The sequence below is a fragment of the Castor canadensis genome, chromosome 5, assembly GCF_047511655.1.
Source record: "Castor canadensis chromosome 5, mCasCan1.hap1v2, whole genome shotgun sequence".
Lineage (NCBI taxonomy): Eukaryota > Metazoa > Chordata > Mammalia > Rodentia > Castoridae > Castor > Castor canadensis.
In genome coordinates, this window is record NC_133390.1 from 92,137,064 (window position 1) to 92,160,156 (window position 23,093).

Below are 23,093 nucleotides of genomic sequence, written 5' to 3' on the forward strand. Positions count from 1 at the left end.
TTGAGCCAGGCTAACCTCACTCAGAATGATGTTCTCCAATTCCATCCATTTACCAGCGAATGATAACATTTCATTCTTCTTCATGGGGGAATTAAGTCTTTTAACATTAAGTGTTAGTACTGATAGGTATGTGGTGATTTCTGTCATTTAGTTGTCTTAGTTGTTTGAAGGTTTGATTGTGTGTACCTAAGTTGAGGTTATTCTCTCCTTTTCTTGCTTTTTCTTCTCCTGTAGTTTTGTGCTGCCCACACTTTCATGGTTATGTTGGGTTTCTTTTGTAGTGGTGGCTTTGTGGTCACATACTGTTTAGTTTCTGCTTATCATGGAAGGCTTTTATTGCTCCATCTATTTTGAATGATAGTTTTGCTGGGTAGAGTGTCCTGGGGTTGAAGTTATTTTCATTCAGTGTCCGGAAGATCTCACCCCACGCTCTTCTTGCTTTTAATGTTTCTGTTGAGAAGTCTGCTGTGATTTTGATGGGTTTACTTTTGTATGTTATTTGTTTTTTCTCTCTTACAGTCTTCAATATTCTTTCCCTAGTTTGTGAGCTTGTTTTAATGATGATATACCGTGACGTAATTCTATTTTGATCTGGTCTGCTTGATGTTCTGGAGGCATCTTGCATCTGTATGGGAATAGCTTTCTCTAGATTTGGAAAATTTCCTGTAATTATTTTGTTGAATATGTTACGCATTCCCTTTGCTTTCACATCTTCTCCTTCAATGCCCATGATTCTCAAGTTTGGCCTTTTGATGGAGTCAGTAAGTTCTTGCATTTTCTTTTCACAGGCCTTGAGTTGTTTAATAGTTATTTGGTATTTCCTTTAATTACCATTTCATCTTCGAGTTCTGAGATTCTGTCTTGTGTTTGTTCTGTTCTGCTAGATTGGCCTTCCATTTTGTTTTGCAATTCTGTTTCGCTTTGTTTTTCTGAGGTTTTCCGTATCCTGGGTGTTTTCCTCTTTAATGTTGTCTATTTTTGTCCTGAGTTCATTTATCTCTTTATTAATCGTGTTCTTTGTTTCACTTTGGTATTTATACAGTGCTTCTATGGTTTCCTTTATTTCTTCTTTTGCTTTTTCAAATTCTCTATTTTTGTTGTCTTGGAATTTCTTGAGTGTCTCCTGTACATTTTGTTTAACCATATCCAGTATCATCTCTGTAAAATTCTCATTGATTACTTGTAATATTTCTTCTTTTAGATTAGTCTTGTGGGCTTCATTGGGCTCTTTGGCATAGTTTATCTTCATTTTGTTGGAGTTGGATCTGAGTATCTGTTTTCTTCATTTCCGTCTGGTTCCTGTACTGATTTTTTGCTGTGGGGAAACTGGTTTCCCTGTTTTTTTCTGTCTTCCTGTCATTGCCGTTGGTGGTGGTATTGTCCCTGTATTGTGTGCAATTAAGTATTATCTAGCTTATAGTAATAGCACTGCTGATATTTAGAATGGAATGGAGAGGATATGGAAAGCAAAGTAGTTAAAGGAAAAGGGAAAATCAAACCAGTTGAAAGAAAAAAACAAAGTTTCAAAGATATAAACAGGGAGAGATAGTGTACTAATCAATTGTAAGCTTGAGGTCCGCATCTTCCCAAGTTGTCTGGGCACTGGCGTCTGACGGTGGCAAGGGAGCCCTCCTGGTTTCTCCATTTAACGTGAGGTGGAGATGCTCTGCGCAGGCTGGAGATGTGGAGGATTCAAAGTTTTGCTTCTTCTTGGTGGTTTTTCCTGTAAGGTGTATATCCAGCATCTCTCCAAGATTTTACTTTAGGAGGCATGCTTTCTGCTTCCTCCCTTTAGCCGCCATCTTGGAATTCCTGTTGTCTTCAATAATTTTTGAAGGACAGGGTAGGTTTCTAAAAATACTGTAATTTTCTAAAAGGTATATTCAAGCAATTGTGAATTTAACTTTGAAATTTAAAGATATCAAATGAATAATTAAACAGTGTTTTAAGAATTTCTCATATTGAAACCAAATATGATGGTACATACCTATAGTCCTAACCACTAGATAGACTGAAGCAGGAAGATCACTTGAGTGCATGAGTTCAAGATCAGTCTGGGTAACATACAAGACCCCAACTCAGAAGAAAAAAAGAAAAAGATTTATTTGCCAGGGCTGCCATAACAATATAATACAAACTAACTGGCTGAAACAGCAGAGGTCTATTTTCTCACAATTCTGAAGATTGTGCATCTAAGATCAAGGTGGCAGGAGGGTTGGTTTCTTTTGTGGTTGTTGGCTTGCCGATAGCTGCGTTCTTTGTCCTCACTTGACCTTCTGTGCACATGTATCCTTGATACCTCTCTTCTGTGGGCACCAGTCATGTTGAATTAAGACATATACACAATGGTCTTATTTAAAATTTTTTTTTCATTTTTATTAGCATATATTCTTTGTACAGGGAGGAGTTCATTGTGTCAATTCCAAATATCCTTAAGTTGTATATGGTTAGATCACCCTCATCATTTCCCTCTCATGTCCCCACAACTCCTTCCCTGTCCCACTTAAAACAATTGCAAGAGGTTTCATCATTTTATTTCATATATACATACGAAGCCCATCAAGTATAATCCCTCACCTTCATCTCCTCATTACCTTCCCCCCTCACACAAATACCCATCATACACATGCACTGTACCTCTTTTATAGTCCTGTCTTTCATTTTTAATTCCAAGGTCAATGTTTTAAAGTGGTTTCTTGATGTATCCCAGCTGTGCATATACAGTAGCATTATTCAGTAGCTTTTAGTATGTATCATTAATGTCCTCTACCTCCAAATACGTAATGCATTTCTATTTGTCCATTTTCTTTGCCTTTTCCTCTTCTGCTGAGTGCCACAGAGTAGTTATACTATTACAGATACGTTTTACATAGAAATATGTATATAACCATGTTTGGTTTTGTGTATACATTTACCTTTTGAATTTGCGTTCCACATATGAGGGAAAACATGTGGACTTTGTCTTTTGAACCTGGCTTATTTTATGTAACATGAGGTCCTCCAATTCCTTCCATTTACCTTCAAACCACATAGTTTCATTCTTTATGGCTGAACTTGTGTGGGTGTGTTTGGGGGGATTATTTTCTTAATCCATTTATGAGTTATAAGGAGCTTGGATATTGTGAACAGTGCTGCAATAAATATGGTTGAACAAGTGTCTCCATTGTATCCTGACTTACATTCCTTCTAGTATATGCCCAGAAGTGGTATTATGGGATGATATAATAGTTCTGTTTTTAATTTTTAAAGGAATCTCCACATTGCACTAATTTATATCCCCACCAACAGTGTATAAGGGTTCCTGCTTCGCCACATCCTCCCCAACATTCGTTGTTTGTGTTATTGATGATAAGTGTTCTAACTGGGATGAGATGTAATACTAGCGCACTTTTGATTTGCATTCTTTTATGGCCAGGGAAGTTGAGCATTTCTTCATGTATTTATTAGCCACTTGTATTCCTTCCTTTGAAAATTCCCTATTCAGTTCACCTGCCAATTTCTTCTTTGGGTTATTGATTCTTTGGGGGTTGAATTTGTTTTGAGCTCACTATAGATTCTGGATATTAGTCTTTTATCAGATGAATAGCTGGCAAAGATTTCCTCCTGGTTCTGTGGGCTGTCTCTTAAGTCTGTTTCTTTTGCTGTGCCAAAAGCATTTTAGTTTGATGCAGTTCTGTCTGTTCATCGTTTCTCTTTATTTGCTGAGCCATTGGAGTTCTATCTGGAAGTCATTACCTGTGCCTGTACTTTCCAGTGTATTTCCTACTACTCCTTTTAGGCTTTATATTAAGGTCTTTAATTTTGTGTGAATTGATATTTGTGCAGAATGAGAGACATGTATCTAATTTCAGTTTTCTGTATGCAGATAGTCCAGCAACATTTGTTGCAGAGGCTGTCTTTTCTCCATCGTATGTTTTGGGTGCCTTTGTCAAAAGTCAAGTGAGCATAGCTGTGTGTGTATTCATATCTGGGTCTTGTGTTCTGTTCAGCTGGTCTTCATTTCTGTTTTTGTGCCAGCACCATGCTGTTTTTATTGCTATGGCTCTGTAGTACAGTTTGAAACCAGGAATTCTAATACCTTCAGCAATACTCTTTTGTATTCAGTATTGTCTTGGCTTTTCAAGGTCTTCTGTGCTTCTGTATGAACTTTAGGGTTGATTTTTCAATCTCTGTGATGAATGTCATTGGAATTTTGATGAGGAGTGCATTTAACGTGTAGATTGCTTTTGGTAACATAGTCATTTTCACAATACTGATTCTGCCAAACCATGAGCCTGGAAGATCTTTTCATCTTCTGTAGTCTTTGATTTCTTTCTTCAGTGATTTATAACTTTACTTGTAGAGGTGTTTTATTTCTTCTGTACGTTTATTCCTAGGTACTTTACTTTTTTGAAGCTATAGTAATGAAATAGTTTTCCTGTGTTCTTTCTCAGTTTCTTGATTTTAGAAAGTCTACTGGTTTTTGTAAGTTGGTTTTGTATCCTGCTACTGTGCTGAAGGGAGTGTTTATGATGTCTAGGAGTCTTTTTGGTGGCGTTTTCTGGGTCTTTAGGTATAAGATTATGTCATCTTCAAATAGGGGTAGTTTGACTTTTGCTAGTTGAATTTCTTCTTGTTTTACTGCTCTGGCTAGGCATTCCAAGACTGTGTTGAATAAGAGTGGAGAAAGTAGACATTCCTGACTTTATAGGAAATGGTTTCAGTTTTTCCCCATGTAGTGTGATGTTGGTAATGGGCTTGTCCATTGTAGCCTTTGTTATGTTGAGGTACATTCTTTCTATTCCTAGTTTCATCAGAACTTTAATCATGAAAAAATGCTGAATTTTGTTGAAGGCTTTTTCTGTATTTGTTGATGATCATGTGGTCTTTGTCTTTGCTTCTGTTAATATGCCGTATTATATTTAATGATTCGCATATGTTGAACCACCCTGCATCCCTGGGATAAAACCAACTTGATCATGGTGTGTGTCTTTTTTTTGATACACTATTTAATTCAGCTGGCCAGTGTTTTGTTGATTATTTTTGCATCTATATTCATTAGAGTGATTGGCCTGTAATTGTCCTTTATGGTTGTGTCCTTCTCTGGTTTTGGGATGAATGTAATACTGGCTACATAGATTGATTTTGGCTATGTTTCTTTGTTTCTATTTCATGGAAAAGTTTGAGTTGTGTTAGCATTAATTCTTCAAAGGTCTAGTAGAATTCACAAATGGCTTTACTTTAACCTAACTCTTTAAAGGTTGTCTCCAAATAGTCGCATTCTGAGGTTACTTGATCTCTTTATATAGACACACACTTTTTGTCATTAGTAGTTATAATTTGAGCTTTTCAGTTAAAAGATATAAAAAGACGGTTTTACAGAATTCCTCTGGGTAATCAGTGAACAACGTGGCAGCAGATGAGCTGTTAAACTTTGCTTCATAATAAGTTGAAAACGCATACCTAACAAACAAAATCAATTTTAAATGACTCTGTGCACTTAAAAGCTGCTACTTGGTTGAAATTGTAATGGTTCTGTGTGCTACAGCAGTGTGCCTGATCATTTAAGATGTCATTTGTGTATATCATAGTCACTGTAGACTGGACCATGCTAACCTGTGCACAAGGATTTGACAACATATGTCATGACTTGAAATGAGCAACAGAAAAGCTAAGAATTCTTTATACTGATTTTAGTGGTGGTTGCTTTTTGGTCTTTCCCTCTCCCTGTACTGATGTTAGTTGTCAAAGTTTAGTATTTGAATATTTCTGAATACATAGATTCAGACCTAGAAATGCTTCTCTCATATGTCTGTATTATCATATTAAAATGAGGAAGAAGACAATAATGAAGAGGAAACTAAATAGTATGTATAAGGCCTGGTCGCATGCATATTTTATAGTAAGTACTCAATAAATAGGAATTTTTTTCCCCCTCATTTTCCTTAGTATTCAAAGTATTATTCTGTCTTCTTTTTTTATTTTTTGGTGGTACTGAGGTCTGAACTCAGGGCCTTACACTTGCTAGGCGGGTACTCTGCCACTTAAGCCACTCCACAACCCTCTTTAGTATTTGAATTAATGAGAATTAGAGTGCACATAATACGAGCAAAGGTAATTAGTTATATTTCAGAAAATCTGAATTAAAAAGAAAATTAGATTTGCCAACACTGTGTCTTGTTACAGAAGCCTGAAAGCCACCTGCATTTCATATCCTCTGTCTACTTGCACTCTCAGCACTAGACTATATGCTTTCCAAATTTTCTACTCTTTATTTTATCCAAATCCAAATAATGGGACTAATTGTCTTTCTCAATGTAATGAACTACTTTCTTCCATCAACCTGGTAGGCCATAAGATCTGGCCACAGTCTACTTTATTTGTCCATACCTTCAAGACAAGTCATGTTGGTTGATACCATTCAGAGTGCTCAGTCAACTTTGAGTGAATGCAGTAAGTTGGTCAGAAACCACTGTTACAGTGTGTTTTTTCCTTTTCCTTTGTTGCTAACACATCAAACACTCATCAAAGTAATACAGTTGGAAATTTGACTTTCTTAGTGAGGGGAGCAGAACCAGAGGTACTGTTCTCCATGAGCTATGACTAGTAATGCAGTTTCCCTGGAGCGCCTCTGTGAGGATGTCCTCCCCTTTACATCAGTTTCATGTCTACAAAGTGTGACTCCTGAGAGGCCTGGGCACATAAACACATGACATAGCAGGACAGTCAGTGAAGGTCCTGAAGGTTTGATACCCTTTCATTCTAAACAGATTTTGTGTGTGTGTATGTGTGTGTGTGTTTAATTTTTTAAAACAGATCAACAAAGTAGAAGTCTGTGGGTGAAATCCAGCCCACCACTCTCCCATAAACACTACAAGCAAAGAAGCGCTTTTACATTTTTCAGTGCTTGGGAGAAAAAAAGACTAAATATTAATGTGCAAAAATTACTTTGAAATTCAAATTGTAATGTCCATTTTATTGGAACATATCCATTGTTTACGTATCACTTCTTCTGTACTATATGGCAGAGTTGAGTAGTTGTAATAGATGTAATGGCTGGCAAAACCTGAAATACTTGCTATCTAGCTCTATATAGAAAAGTTTACTGACCTGTTACTTACATTTTTTTTCTGTGAGAATGGATCATATAATTAGATATACTTAAGTCATGTGTCAGTCGCCTTCTCTCCTCCACCTCCATGTTCAAAGATTTAAGTAATCCATTAAGAATATCATTTGAGTTTGGTAACTATTCCAAGCGCTAATCATTAGATGTTGAGAATAAAGACATAAAATCCTGCCAAATTATGTAGGTAAATCCAGAGTATAGATGCCTTGTGCTTCTCTCCCACCTAATGGTATAAGGTCCTTGTCTTCCTAAGTAATTAATATTCATAACTTTAAAATAGTAGTATTTTTCTCTAGTTAACTATGAAAGTAACTTTGTTACGGCTTATTAGGCAGTTACCGAACCTTCATTCTGTGTCATTTAATAAAGTCGAAATGGTTTTTACAACATTGTTTACATTTTGTCTAAAAATTATTTTACTGAGAAAATAATTAACTTTGTTTTATTTTTAGGGTTATATCCTGTGTTGTGACCTCATGGTTTAAGTGGGAATAAAGATGAGTATAAGCAGTGATGAGGTCAACTTCTTGGTATATAGATACTTGCAAGAGTCAGGTGAGTACATTTATAAAGTAAATAGGCCTCAAATTCTTTTAATATTCTCAAAATAATCTCTTACGCATTAAATTTGTATCAGTCCAAACTGTTGAACTTTGTATGTTTCCTTAATGTCTGGACTGCTATTTTAAAGCTATGTTTTACTGCATGGTTTAACTCTCTGACTCTTTCAAATATGTTGGAATCATCCTAGGCAAGTATTTGTAACAAATAGTTTGTCTTTCACTGTTTAGAGGCCATTTTTATGATTGTTATAAAGTGAGATTATTGCATATGGTTAGAAGGAACATACTAACTCTCAGATGCCATCAGTTTGATAATATATATCCAGTATGCTCAGTTAAGTGCTATTGTTCCTAATTATAGTTAGCATTTAAAAAGCTTATCTGACAGAATTTTCTCAGAATGCTTTCATAATTATTGCCCTAATGATTAAATGTGTACTTAATCTGAATTCTGATTACTGTATTGGGGGGATTAAAATATAAACTGCTGAAAATCATGTGCAATTAATATTTAGTAAGTTAGTGATCATCCCTGTTTTCCAAATAAAGTGGTATAGCTGTAAAACAGGATTACTGCAAGGGAAAATATTGAAACAAGCCAAATATAAAAGTAGAAAAGAAAAAACTGTTGGGTATGCATGGAGCACAGGATGGTGAACAAGGTCAATTTCAATAATAAATGCAGAGTGTTAACATGGAGTAGAATCATTTGGTCCACAAATCTAGAGATTGAATTATAGAAATTATATCTAAAAGTTCCTATATTGTTTTCGTAGTAAATTGGAATGTGGTATATAAAAAATAATTTTGGTAGTTGCATGAGAGAGAGGACAGGACAGAATAGAGGCTCAAGTTTATAGGACTTTGAGCTCTCACTTTATGGTTTTAAGACTTTAGTCATTTTTCTTAGAGAGCTTATCTGGTTGTCCTTTTCCTTTACAGGGAACACAAGCATGGCCTTAGATTGTAGATTCAAGTGCTTGCTGACACATTCTCAGTTGTTCTTCAGTTCTGAGCCTTTCTGTTAGTGGGTGTTTCCTATTCCCAAGAAACATTGCTACTCCTCTCTGAATAGCCAAGAAGGTGATAGCCAACAAGGAAAGGCAGAGACAAGGAACTAAAATAATCAACCAGCAGAGAATAACTTGTTACAAAGCTTTGAAATTAATAAATCTTGTTTTGTTTAATCTGTTATGGAAGGTAGACCCAAGAAAGGACTTCTAAAAACTATCTTGAATAAACTTAAATGATTAATAAAGTGAAAGAGTAGTAACCCTAGTGATTGTTACATCAAACCATCCTGTAAATGCATTTGGAAGTTATTATTTTAGTACTTTTGACCAAAATGGAAAGATATGTTAAGTGAAAACACCACATTGTAGTTTCTGCTTTTGTTCTGACCACCTTTTAAACCACAACTGGTGTTTTGGACAAATAAAAGACATTGTGAGGGACTGGTGGATAGGAATATATGTAAAAGGCTTATTGGTGTTTTGGAAACACAACTTTTTAGGTCAAAGCAAATGGCATTACTGTTTTTGGAGATCAGAAACCATAAACCATCTCAACAATGTCCTGTAACTCGGTTTATGCTGAAATAAAGTAGGGCAAAATGAAGTTAAGAGTGTTAATGAGTACTCAGATTTTCTGGACAGAAGTCTACAGATTTTTATTTTATCTTCTTATGAGACAATACAGTGAGGAGAAATGGAGCAGTATAATATTCTGGCTTAATTTAAAACAGTATCCAGTGATTTACCTGTTACCATGTCGTCTTAAAGTTACTTATGTTCTTAGAGCAAACCCTTCTCTAAGTTCTGTGGTTTTAGGTTGCAGTATGTGTCATATTAAGCCATTTATCAATAATTATATATTGCATTATTAGGAGTACTTTTTGTAATCTTTTAGTTTCTACTGGTGATGAAATACATGTTAAGTAACATTTTATAAAAGGTGAATAGTCTCTTGATAAAAATCATGGCTTCCTATTTACTTTATGATTTATGGGTGAAAAATAAGATTTTGCTGATGCCATTTGGGCCTACGGCAGTTTTGCTAAGAATTCATCTTGCCGTAAACTTAGGAACCAGCATTCTAAAGTCTGATTCTCTGCTCCACCAGCATCAGAATCACTTAAGAAATGGCATGTGGGGATCTGGGAATCTGTATTTTACAAAGGTCCCAGGGGATTTATAGGCCTAATACAGTTACAAAGCTACTGCTCTGTATTAGTTAGAAGGCATTTAGAATTGACAAGAAAGTTGACACCACATATGTAGTATGTTCACAATATCTTGAAAGAAGAGTTGCAGTTAGTAACTAATCATGATAGAGTAGAAAGAATGAAATGTACATATACAGAAATTTGGAGTATGAGGTTATCTAAAGAAGTGACGTATTGGTTTCTCAGAAATGATAAGGTATGTTTTTGTTATCAAGGAAGCTGTGAGACATTCATTTGAAATTACTTTCAGAAATGGGAGGCAGTAGCGAACTTATGGATTTTATAGGTCTGAGAACTCAAAACAGGGTTCAGGTGAAACCTAGAATCTCCCCCATAACATTTCCAAAGTGACTGTGGATCTGGAGATTTGCCACATATTCCAAGAGCTATTTCTTCATTCAGATCACTAATTATATATAAATGTGTCCATTTTCCAATAGATTCTAATTTGAAATCATGTGGTCCAGTAATTCATTGTCAAGGCTGTTTTGGGATTCAGTATATTCAGTACCATAACTCATAAGGCATACCTATTGAGAATCACTCATTAAATATTTAAGAAATATAATATAAGTTGCATTTAGGCCACAGCTTATTCTTGTGGAATATTTAAAGCAACACAAAAGAAACTATAGAGTCTAAAAATTACTGTCCTCCCTGTAAAAGTGCTGAATTGGATCAGAAGATATGCAGGAAAGGAATAATCTTGGCACAAAACGGCTCTGTGCAAAAGGATTGTTTTGTGAAGGCTACCAAAAAGGAAAACAGAATATCCTTACTTATCTTATTATCCAAAGGCTCTTCAGAAACACCTTATAAAAATTTTACTCTATTTTGGTAAATACATGGTCTGAAAATATTTTGACTGTTCAATGGATATGGCATTCATCTCCAGAGGGAATAAAATCACTTAAGTGATACTACTCTTAAGTATTTTATACTACTATTTATTGGTGCTAGATGATATTATTTGTTAAGACCTTCTCCTTCACCCAAATTGTATACCTTTTCAGAGATTTTTTTTCCCTTATTTATAGAATTTGTTTGTTGAAAATGGAGTATGTTGTAATATTCAGCCTTAAATGTTTAGTGGGCCTCTTTGTTTCAAATATGCCATCCCCAACATAAAAATTAAAAGTATTACTTATCATTGAGTTTTTATTAAGTGTTATAATTTCACATTTTTCTCATTTTTATCTCTAGAAAGTTCACCATAAGCATATTACTTTGACCCCCATCATTCTGCACTTTTATGACGTAGACCCATAATGCTTTTCCTTTTGAGATGAGTTGAAAATTGAGATATTTAACATGCGGTACTGTGATGATTGACTTGATTCAGTGTTCTTTTAATTAGCGTTTGCCCACGGGCATTAGTTTAATGGCCCTATAACTCATCTAACAACCATATGTGTTGTGGTACATGCTAAGTTATAGAAACCTGATATAGTGTTAATTGTAGAAGTGCTAAGATGACTTAGACCTTTAAAATTTCCTAGCCCTTCCCCCTTTTGCACCACCTTGATTCCTGTAGTTTTTCAGTTTCACCTCCCCTCCTTTTTTCCCCTAAATGAATTGTTCCTGTTAATTACTTGTAAAGTTTCTGTTACTCAGTTTTCTTATTGGTTTGTATAAGATGTACTTTTATTGTTTAAATTGTGTATTTGGTTTGGAGGATAATTGTGTATTAAACTGTCATCTCTTATGTGTTAAGAGCTCCATAACTTTGCTATTGATGAAGTACTTAGCCATTGAAAGACTAGAAGTTACAAAAACAAAATGCCCTTATTACTAAAATGAGTTATTTTCTAAATTGTGATTCTGAATACTATTATTTATAAGGAAAAACCTTATGTTTTTAGAACTGAGGTTTATCTTGCATGTATTTGCCATTTATTTCAAGGTGATGAGGCTTGGGGTGTGGCTCAAGTGTTAGAACACTATCCTGAATTCAGTTTCTAGAAGCGTCTCCCCACCCAAAAAAAGTTATTTCAAGGTTTTGATATATGTATTATAGGCTTAAAGTGTTGGCTTTATGAAGGATTATCTTTTCTCTCCTGTACCTTACCTTCCTTTACTATTTATTTTTTAATTTTTTTGGTGATACTGGGTTGGAACTCTGCTTCCTGCCTGTGAGGCAGGTGTAGAGCTCAAGTGCTGAAGCCACACCTGCAGTCCTTTTGCTCTGGTTATTTTTGAGATGGATCTCACTCACTTCCATACCCCCCTTTCAATTTTCCTTCTGACTTTTGTTAGTTGATGACTAATTACATAAGTGTAAGTAGGTACATAACTTTGCATTATAATATACAAAATATAGAATAACCTGCATTTGACACATACAGTTGTGTACTTGGCCAATTAACAATAAACAGCAAACAGTTGCCATATATGCTGGTAATTAAAGTATTTTTATACTTCCAAGTCAGTGTTTATTATTTTGTAAGCAGAATGACTATGTTTTGCTAGCACATAAAATTTCTACTGCATGTTCCTACTAATGTACTTCTAAAGGACAGTGGTCCTTTAAAATACTTGCCAAACTGAGAATGTGCTGAATCTTAATTGGTAATCTTAAATTTTTTGGTTTGTTTTTATTTTAGAAATAGCCAGTGTAGCAAGGATATAAAAAAATACACAAATATTGGTGGCATTATGAATTTGCATAATTTTTTGGGAAAGCCATTTGGCAATGATAAAACCTTTGAAATGCTCAGGTTCCCTTCAGCTTTTGAAGGAATCTCTTAATACAAAATTACACATGGCAAAAATCTATATATACTGATATTTGAGGTAAGATCCTTTTAAAATGGTGACCATTATATAAGTCCAAATGTCAAGCTATTGTATGAGTAATTTATTGTCCAAATACATTCATTTGCTGAATATTATGGTATGAAAATTATTTTCGAAAATAGAATTCATACAAAATGGTTGTAGTTTTTGTTGTTTTGTGGGGTAGTACTGGGATTGATTTCAGGGCCTTGTGCATGGATCCAAGTGCTCCACTGCTGAGGTGAACCTTAAATGGCAAAATCGGGGCACAGAATTGTATCAGTACTCACTCTAACTCTTCAGTATCCAAGCCCACCTATGACATCTCCCCTTCTTCCCTTTTGCCTTTTGTACAATCTGGATCTGAAGGGCAAAGTTGGAAACAGTTTCGGACACAAAAGAAGGTGTGATCATGCTAACAGAAATGTTATTTTGGGGACCATTTTGAAGCTTAAATGGTGTATCGAATAAATCCATTCTCTGTTGTATTCATAATTAAGCTCCCCCCTCTCCTTTGTAAATCAGCTTGTTCAGACACTCTTTACCATAATTAAGGATTTAAGACCATTTTTTAATTCTTGTATTTACTTTGCAAATTAGAGTTTCCAGACTTTGAAGTACTGCCTTCCATTTGAGAATATAACATCTCAAGGGAAAGCACTCTATAACAAGCAATTTGGAAATTGTTGTTTCATGATCTGTGACGCACGCACACACCTCTGCCAGTGTTTTGTCTCTATTATGAATGAACTGCATACTGGACCTCATGATTTTTAGTCTCCTTCTTAGGTACCTCTCTTTTGCTTGCTTAAGTCTTAATTACACTAGCAAGTGTTACATAAAAATCTGTTTATGTCAGATTTACTCTTACCCCTATAAAAGGATGCTGTTTTAAGTAATCATGCCATATTTCAACAGTTCACAGATTTAGGCACTCCCATTTGTCTTCTATGTAAATCAAAAGATGTGCCTGAAAAAGTATTTCCTATAAATATGTTTCCTTTTGTGGGGGAGAGGGGCATAAACTTTAGATTGTTTTTCAAGGAAGACTCAAGTCATGTGCTTTTTCTGAAGTCATAGATTTTCATATGTGCCAAAATACTTCATGGTAGGATTACATTCTAATTTAACAAATATTCATTGATTTACTGTTAAGTAAGGTACCCTACTAGTTTCCAAGAATTTGCCATCACTTAAATATAATATTTACTCAGAACAAAACCAGGTGTGTGGAATTGGGGAGGTAAGGCTTGAGACTGAGGTAGGGCCAGGTTACGGAACTGTGTGCCATACATAGGAGTTTATTATGAAGGCCAAGGGGATCTTTAATAGTGTTCAGTAAGAAGTAATATGATGCCAGGTGCCAGCGGTTCACACCTGTAATCCTAGCTATTTGGGAGGCTGAGATTGAGAGGACCCAGGTTCAAGGCCAGCCCAGCCAAATATTTTGAGAGACCCCACCCCCCACCCCAATCTCCAAAAATAACCAGAACAAAATGGATGGAGGTGTGGCTCAAGCAGTAGAGTGCCTGCTTTGCAAGTGGGAAGCCCTGAGTTCAGACCCCAGTCATTCCCCCCACCCCCCAAAAAAAGTGGTATGATCACTTTTAATTTTGTGGTAGTATTCTATCAGTGTACTGAATTGGGAAGAGAAGAAGGAAATTCATGGCAATAATAAGCAGAGTAGGAAAGGGACTGCTAAATTCAGTTTCTAGCAGGCAAGGACAGATGATGAGTGTCTATAGAGAAGATAGGGTGATAGAATCTGGAGGTAGAATGGTAGAATCTGGCAAATGGTCAGATACCAGAGGTCAAGGAAGAGGTGGAAGTTACTATGACTTAGAGATATAATGAAATGAAGTCAGAAGTTTTAAACATAATGATTTTGAGTTGCCGTGGGTGTTGTGATTTGTAATAAAGAAGCATTACAGATGTTGAATTTAACATTTAAGCAGAGCTTGTAAGTTTGGACCTTCTCTGGGGTGAATATTAATGAGAAGGGCCAAGACAGTGCTAATGATTACTTCAGGATTGTTTTCTTACTGTTCGAGAGCATTCTAACTGAACACATTCGCAATAATCTGAGATGAGCATGAGCACGTGGGATAGCTTCTTTCTCCAGGTCTGACAAACCTGGAAAGATGGATGCAGGATGTCAGCTAAAATCGGCAAAACTATCTGCAACTCCAGGGATATTCTTGGGTATATTATTACTTTAAGCTTAAATTCTGTGAACAAATTAGGGTCTAAATATAACAGTTTTGACTTATTTAAATTGTACCCAAAAATAGAATATATGGGCATCGTACACTTTGTACAATTCATAAACCTTACCAGAATCAAAACATTTTTAAAATCCTGGCACCAAATAGTAAAATGTAGTAAGATGTTACAATATTTTGTGTACCACTTACACCACTTTCCAAGACTCTTGAGTTGAAAACAGAGTAATGTACTTTTACTGTCTTGTCAAGAAGCAGGAGCTCATTCTTTGCCTTAGTTTTGTCCTTGATCATATTCTGACTTTTGAAGAGGACCAGTGAAGTGTGTCTGCATGAATTTGAATCCTTCCTCTCTTATTTAATGTCTTTCCATGAATTAATTTAGATTATAACATAATAAAATCGTGTGTATATGGTGTTGAGCGCATTATATAGGCCTTTCATAAATGATGTCCTCAATCTTGAAGTCGTCTTAAATGTCTAAGTCACTTGGCTAGTTGACTTCTTTTCCTGTTTTTGATTTATTGAAGGAGTTAACATAGGGATATAATTAGAAACAGGAATTTCTAACTTCACGACTCGTGGATTTTGTTGCTGAAGCTTTGTACCCTTTCTCTTCATCCTCCCAAGTTTTTTGTCTTATCTTTTTATCCTGGCAATCTGGAATCTACTCATATTCAGGAGTTGTAGGTTTCCTGATAGGAATAATTCAAAATGGCATTCCCCACCCCCATTGTATTTATATATGTGTGTGTATATATATATATATCTTTGTGAGCTCAGATTAAAGTGAAGACTATAAAGATATATTCATAATCACCCCTATCGGCAAAATCAGGAGGTTAAAATCGTGGTCTTAAAAGAAGCATGTTTTCACTTCTTATCTCTCCCACTACAGATAAGGAATGGTTAGGTGTTCTAAAGAGGGGAAAAGGGAGTGTAAGGAAAATCATCTTAGGTGTACTTTGACTATCAATGCGCCAATTAAGATATTCCTAACCACATACTATTTGTGAGCCCACAATATTTTATCATAGAGTATTCATGGATACTACGAAGAGCCTAAGAGTAGAAGTACAGAATGCAAAAAAAGAGTAAACACTGAAAAAAATAGAATAAAACAATTACATATCACAGTTGTTGCATAGATTAATAAGTTTATTCAAGAATCAAAATAAGCTTATTCACTTAATCAAAGTTTATTAAGCTTATTCACTTTATCAAAGTATGAAAATTCCATAGCATTCTATATGACATACAAGTTGATTTGTTTTAAGATATGTTACAGCAATTACTGTATAATAATGAATGTTCTGTTAGGCCTTTGGTCTATCAGTTTACTAGAACATTACTTTTGAATTTGGACTAGACTCTCATTTAAAAAATAAAAGACCAACAAGATTTTTGTTATGCAAGCATTCTAGTTTTTAAGTATTTCAAATTAAAGGTAAATAATTGTTGAAGGAGACCTAGAAACTGGGTTTTCATTTGCTAGCTCTTCATTTCCTTAAGTGTTCATTTAGACGAGTTACTGTGTGGCTTAGAATTGTATTTTTTTAAAGCAGTCGTTTCATACATAAAAATGAATTTGTGTTAGAATTTCTATTTTTTTATTTTGTGGTTTTTCTTTCACTTCCTTTGAAAAAGTTACATAATCAAGGTGTTTTGACAATATGTATGTAGAAAATTAAGTATATCACAGAGATATTAAATGTCACCTAATCTACTTTGGTATCAATAATCTTAAGTGAAGCAGTTGAATCATGTAATTTCCAAAATGTGTTCAACTTTTTAAATTTGATGGTTTTTGTTGAAGACAGTATGTTTCACTGCTAAATTTAGAAAATCTGAAGCCATGTAATCTATTAGGTACTAGAAATTTTAAAGATTATATAAGTAATCAAGAGAAAGGGGAAAAATATAAGAGCTAACATGTTTAGACTTTGATATTTCTTTTGTTTAATCGTATACTTGAGCTATCAGTCTAGGGTTTCAAATAATGGGATATGATTTTGAAAAATTGTAGAGATTTTTTCATTTGTGTTATTTAATGTGCTGCCACTAGGAAAATAAATACTCATATCTTTTCTTTTGCTTTTAGGATTTTCTCATTCAGCATTTACCTTTGGTATAGAAAGCCATATAAGTCAATCTAATATAAATGGTGCCCTTGTCCCACCTGCTGCATTGATTTCTATCATCCAGAAAGGTCTACAGTATGTGGAGGCAGAAGTTAGTATTAATGAGGTAAGGCAGACTTACTTTGAATACTGATTCTTACTCTTGAGTGCATTCCTAAATTAGCTGTCTTATTTGTTTGCTCATTTGGTATCTGACTTGAGCTTCACTGGGTTAGCAAGAGTGATACTCCTCATGTGTAAATTGGGTTGCACTGCCAGGCATTTTGGCTCCCAGTTTTAAGAACCACTATCTGCAGCTTATATCATTTAATATTTTTTTTTATTATTAAGCATTAGCAAATAATTTTCATTAACACAGCAACATTGTGCTTTGCAATGTTGAGGCCAAATTGATGGTAGAAAATTCGAAATTCAACTTTAGCTATACATTGATTTTGGAAACCAATTTATATTTGAACCTCATTCTTGACCCTCTTGCCTATCTATGGTTCACACAAGAGGCAGATTCCACTTATTCCCTCATTTTGTAAAGTTTGATTGAAACACAGCCACATTAATTCATTTATGAATTGCTTATGGCAGACATTAATAGTTACGACAGACATTATGGCCTGCAAAGCCTAAAGTAACAATTTATTATCTGGTCTTTTAGAAGTATGCAACCCCCTGGTCTAGCCTAAAATTCTCATGTGTGGCCAAGACTCAGGACTTCAGGAGCTTTTCCCCCTTTTTTCTCATGTAAGAGATTAGCATGTCTCTTCCTTTTTGCAAGAATCTTAATGGAAATGTCTATGATTTCTTCATCAATATTTATTACTATAATTATATAGCATATGAAAATTTGATTTATGGGCTTTCTTCATTTCAGTGAATGAAAGCTCACTAAATTAAATGTATCCTCCTTGTTAGCACTTTCTCTTTCAAAGTATGCTTTATTACAAAGGGTGATAAGTTTTACCACTGGTCAGAGGTGAACTTTCATTTTTGTTGAAATTTTTGTCTAAATTTAACATAATATTTTACAGTGTATCTCTATTGGTTTTAGTATTTTTTAGTTGCTTTTAAGTTAAATTACTTTCCTCAAATACTCCATTACATTTGGCAGTTCAAAATCATGTGTTATGTTTTGGTGCCCCATCACAGCAATGTAGGTTGTCAATAGTGTATGTTCACTAATTTAAGTAAACCAGGCTTCTTGCATGCATGTTCCTAATAGTTTCAACTCCTTCTGACTTGATCTGTGTCTATGTCTCTATTTGGGCTTACTGGAGAGCATAGCCTCTTTTATAATAGAACTTCTGAAACATTAGTGTAGATAAGTGTCACCAAGCATGCTTGGTAAATACTAGTTTCTGAGCTTTTCTTCAGAGATTTTGATTCTCTGGGCTTGAATCTGTTGGGTGGGGGTGGGGGTCTTGGGAGAAAGGCTGAGAATCTAGCCCAAGAACTCCTGTATGCTAGGCAAGCTGTTTATCGTTGAGCTTCACCTCTAGCCTCTGAATTTACCATCACCTGGTAAATTATCTTTGGTTCATACTTTGAATAGTGCTGGGTTAAGAGATCCCAGCTTCTATTGATTACCTGTGTCACTTCCACAAGTTTTTAAACATTGTTATTCTTGGCTTTCAACATTAGTAAAATTTCATGATTGTATGATATAATATCTGAAGTCTATTTTAGTTTAATATCTTAATCAAATCACAACAAATTTTCAAGTCCACCAGTTATTGTAAAAGTTTTAGTTTGTAGTTCTTTAAGAACTACAATCACTCCTTAATATCCTTGAAAATTGTTTCCACAATCTTCCACAAATATCAAAAATCTGCAAATGTTCAAGTTACATACGCAAAATGGTATATTTGCATAGACTACACAATTCTTCCCTATACTTTAAATTATCTCTAGATTACTTATAACATAGTATGATGTAAATGCTACATAATGTTTACTATGTATTGTTTAGGAAATAATGACAAGAAAAAAGTCTGAATGTATTTAGTGCAGACACAGTTTTTTGAATCTGTAGATTCAAACCAGTGGATGTAGAGAGTTCACTGTGTTTATGACATCAAACTTCTCATCATTGTATGACCTATTCCATATTGGTCATTGTATTTGACTGAGAATTTTGGAATCTAATGAAATTTTTTTTTTTAATCATCTGGGCCTACATGAGTGACCTCCTATGTTTCATTTGTATCTCTACAACATTTAACAACATGAACTAAGTGAAGAGGAAAATTGAGCAGCCATTTGCTGTTTCCTCTTGAGGTTCTTCTTCCTTCTCTCCCTGCCTTCTTAAAATGAGTTCAGAAAACTGTCTAAGTGCTTTTCTAAGAATAAAGATGTTCATTTCTTCTGTTGATTAAATACAAGTAGCCTTAAATTCTTTGATTTTTTTTTTTTTTTCCATATCCAGGATGGTACCTTGTTTGATGGTAGACCCATAGAGTCCTTGTCCTTGATAGATGCCGTAATGCCTGATGTGGTACAAACAAGACAACAAGCTTATAGAGATAAGCTTGCCCAGCAACAGGCAGCTGCGGCTGCTGCAACTGCCTCAGCTGCCACTAATCAACAAGGATCTGCAAAAAATGGAGAAAACACAGCAAATGGGGAGGAAAATGGAGCACACACTATAGCAAGTAAGAAAGAATGTTCAAAATATTTTTCAGAGAAACATTTTGCTTTACTAGGATGTCCTATCTTTTAAACTGAAATAACTTCATGTGTTTATACTAGCTTGGTCCCCTAACTTGTATCACACAGTTCACACTTTTATTCCTAAGGCTCCAAAAAGCTAAATTTATTTTATTGACTTTATTTTCTTTTTAATATATCTGAAAACCCTTTTCATACCCTTAAATGAATTTTTGCATCTGCATTTGATTTCTAAATAAAATTTGTAATACTGGTCATCAACAAATGTAGTCACTGACATGTATATGTCTTACTTATGTTGTAAAGGTGACATGAATGATACCAGCAACCCCTACTGGCAGAAACTCAGAATGGTATTGCTGAACACTATATTTAATTCAAACTATTTTGTACTTTTAAACATGTTTAGGTCTAGCCTTTTTATCTTCCTTATCCCCCTAAATGCCCCTCTATATTTAAAAGTAGTGTAATCATAGCACAAAGTTAGGAATTTATTTTCTGTGTGACAAAGATGGTATATTCATGTTCAGCTTAACCTGACATAGTTTATTTAAAAAAAAAAGTTGTATATTATAAAGGAAGTAGAGTATTTGCTGGTTATGAGTCCCACCTCCCCTATATTATAGTATTATCTAACTGGCATTTTCCACTTACTTACCGTGATGCAGATAATCATACTGACATGATGGAAGTGGATGGGGATGTTGAAATCCCCCCTAATAAAGCAGTCGTTTTACGGGGCCATGAATCTGAAGTTTTCATCTGTGCCTGGAACCCTGTTAGTGATCTCCTGGCATCAGGGTATGTTTCCAATGTGATTCTAAAGTGGCTTGGGGGAGAGAAGGGGAGGACAGTGCAACTGGTCTTACTTTGTAACTGTGAGTGTTCTCAAATTGTGATCCTTCTGCCTCTGCTTCCCAAGTGCTGAAATTTCAGGGATAGGCCATTATGTTTAGCTTTAAAAGACTTTCAAAACTAGCTTATTGCTTGTTTGTAGACATTTTGCCCCAGTAAATCTTTATTGTTTTGTGAAGTAGTTGTAGAATTACTTCAGTAATGCTTAGGTTCCCCAAATGTAGGATGGGAAAAATAATGGAAATGGAAATTCCTGGTAGTCTACTTTTTATTTGCCTTATTACTAATAATAAGATATAAATATGTTGTTTTATTCTGGGACACTTGTAAGTGTCAAGAGTATTTAAAGTACATTGTATACTTTTTAGGTCTGGAGACTCAACAGCAAGAATATGGAATCTTAGTGAAAATAGCACTAGTGGCTCCACACAGTTAGTACTTAGGCATTGTATACGAGAAGGAGGTCAAGATGTTCCAAGCAACAAGGATGTAACATCTCTAGATTGGAATGTGAGTATTCTTTTCTTGGTTGAGTGATCCGTGAATGAAAACATTTGGGAATCTGTAGTTTAAAGGAAACTTGGCATTGCATAGAGTATGCAAATAGGATATACTGCTTTTGGTTTCAAGTTGGTACCATGTTCCTCAGGTAAAATGCCAAGGGATTTACAGATCCAGTAGGACTGAGCCTGCAGTTCCTAAAAGCAGTGTTTATCACTTGCCTGTACAGCTGAATGGCTTGAGAGGTCCAAAATAGGCAATTTTAAATTTTCAGTGTCCTTGTCAAAAGCATAAAAACAGTACCAACTAAGGCAGGATTTCATTTATCTCCAGTAGCATCTACTGCCTCAGCAATTGCCTGCTTAATTCAATCTGGGGATTGAACTCAGGACCTGTTACACTGTTAACCAAGGAAGGCACAATCAGGAATATAAGTTTAGAGAAGTTAATGTAAATTTTTTCTCCTGGTAAAGTACTTTTTTGACAACTATATCCATTTTTATTAACTATGAAGTCATCTTGTGGTCTTTTTCTGGCTCTTTTCCTTTTGTTGCCCTTTTTATTGGCTAATACCTCATAGTAAGAAGTTACTAACAAGGCTGGTGGAGTGGCTTAAGTGGTAGAGTGCCTGCCTAGCGAGTGTGAAGCCCTGAGTTCAAACCCCCATACCATCAAAAAAAAGAAAAAAAATCAAAAGAAAAGTTATTAACAAATGAAAGAAACATTTATTGCTTAAGAATCTGATAATCTGAAACAGTATTGTATGGGTCTCTGTCTCTGCGTGCGCACCCCCCCCCCTTCGTTTAGATACCAAAGGATTTAGAGGGAGGGCCATATAAAAAGTTGTTATCAGCGTTAAATATTTTAGAAGATTTTGCTTTTTACTTATGTTAAATCATTCTGAAATTGTGATTTTTTTTTTTTTTTTTTAATGTTCTTCCCAGTCTACCACTGTGCTTCCACCCTTAGTCATGTGTGTCTGTGAGAATATAAGAGATCTTTGGACATGCATCAGAGTGATATTTTCGATTCTTCTCTAAAGCAGTTATCGTCATTGTTGGAATTAGATATAAAGCTAAAAGTGAACATTGGTGACGTGCAGGAATAGATAAGTTTTGAAGGGGAGAATGTCAAGGGTCTGCTGTTCCTGAGATTTATACATGAACTATTTTAATAGCTACTAATTGGCCTTTCTAGACTATATAATGAATGAAATGTGTTTCCTTGACAGAGTGAAGGTACACTTCTAGCAACTGGTTCATATGATGGATTTGCCAGAATATGGACTAAGGATGGTAAGTGAAGCATTTACCTTTTTACTTTGCTGTTGATCTAAGTTAGAAAGTTTGAAGTAATTTTACAGGTTTTTGTTTTTTGTTTTTGTTTTTTTTGATTTTTAGGTAATCTTGCTAGTACTTTAGGACAGCATAAAGGCCCTATATTTGCATTAAAATGGAATAAGAAAGGAAATTTCATCCTAAGTGCTGGAGTAGATAAAGTAAGTGAACATTGCACTACTTTCTGTCTGTTAACATATTACAGAGGATAATTGAAAGTCATATTTCTTTCTTTTCTCCTAATCGCTTAAACACAACATTCATACTTGGGAAATTCAAGTATGAATTTTTAGTAGTAATAGAGATACTTTCTTATGCTTTATATCAGCTCATTTTTCTGAATCTACTTATTTTGTCCTTTGTCTTTTATCTGTGTGACCACTACTAATTTTTGCTAGAATTTGAACCATAATGAAATGTCGTACTTGTTGCACTTTTTGCCTCTGTACTTTTTCTTATCAGTAAATATAGATCTTAACTGAAGTCCTGGTGCTTAATTGCAACATAAGAAATGCAGGACTTTTCTAATTTTCTTTACCTAATTAGATTGGTAAATGTGGATGGGTTGAAAATACGTCCTCTTCCTCACATCTCACCCCCTCTACCATACCTCTTCAAATAATTTAGGGCTTAGATTATTTTGATCTAGGCAAGAACATGCTAATAATTAAATATGTGATGTCATACAGAGAAGTGAACAGAAGCT

The 23,093-nt window shown here is 34.9% G+C and overlaps 1 protein-coding gene across 17 annotated transcripts in view; it reads left to right on the forward strand.

Moving 5' to 3' along the window:
* Tbl1xr1 (TBL1X/Y related 1) overlaps positions 1-23,093 on the forward strand; it is a 151,143-nt gene that overhangs the window by 104,467 nt on the left and 23,583 nt on the right. For 16 of the 17 annotated variants that reach the window (XM_074073731.1, XM_074073734.1, XM_020175702.2 and 13 more), the window contains 7 exons: positions 7,561-7,663; positions 16,994-17,139; positions 19,453-19,678; positions 20,363-20,495; positions 20,918-21,059; positions 22,282-22,345; positions 22,451-22,548. In XM_074073731.1, coding sequence (XP_073929832.1) covers positions 7,606-7,663; positions 16,994-17,139; positions 19,453-19,678; positions 20,363-20,495; positions 20,918-21,059; positions 22,282-22,345; positions 22,451-22,548 — 867 coding nt within the window. In that variant the 5' untranslated portion in view covers positions 7,561-7,605. The remainder of the gene's footprint in view (positions 1-7,560; positions 7,664-16,993; positions 17,140-19,452; positions 19,679-20,362; positions 20,496-20,917; positions 21,060-22,281; positions 22,346-22,450; positions 22,549-23,093) is intronic. The other variant, XM_074073741.1, reaches the window with a different exon arrangement.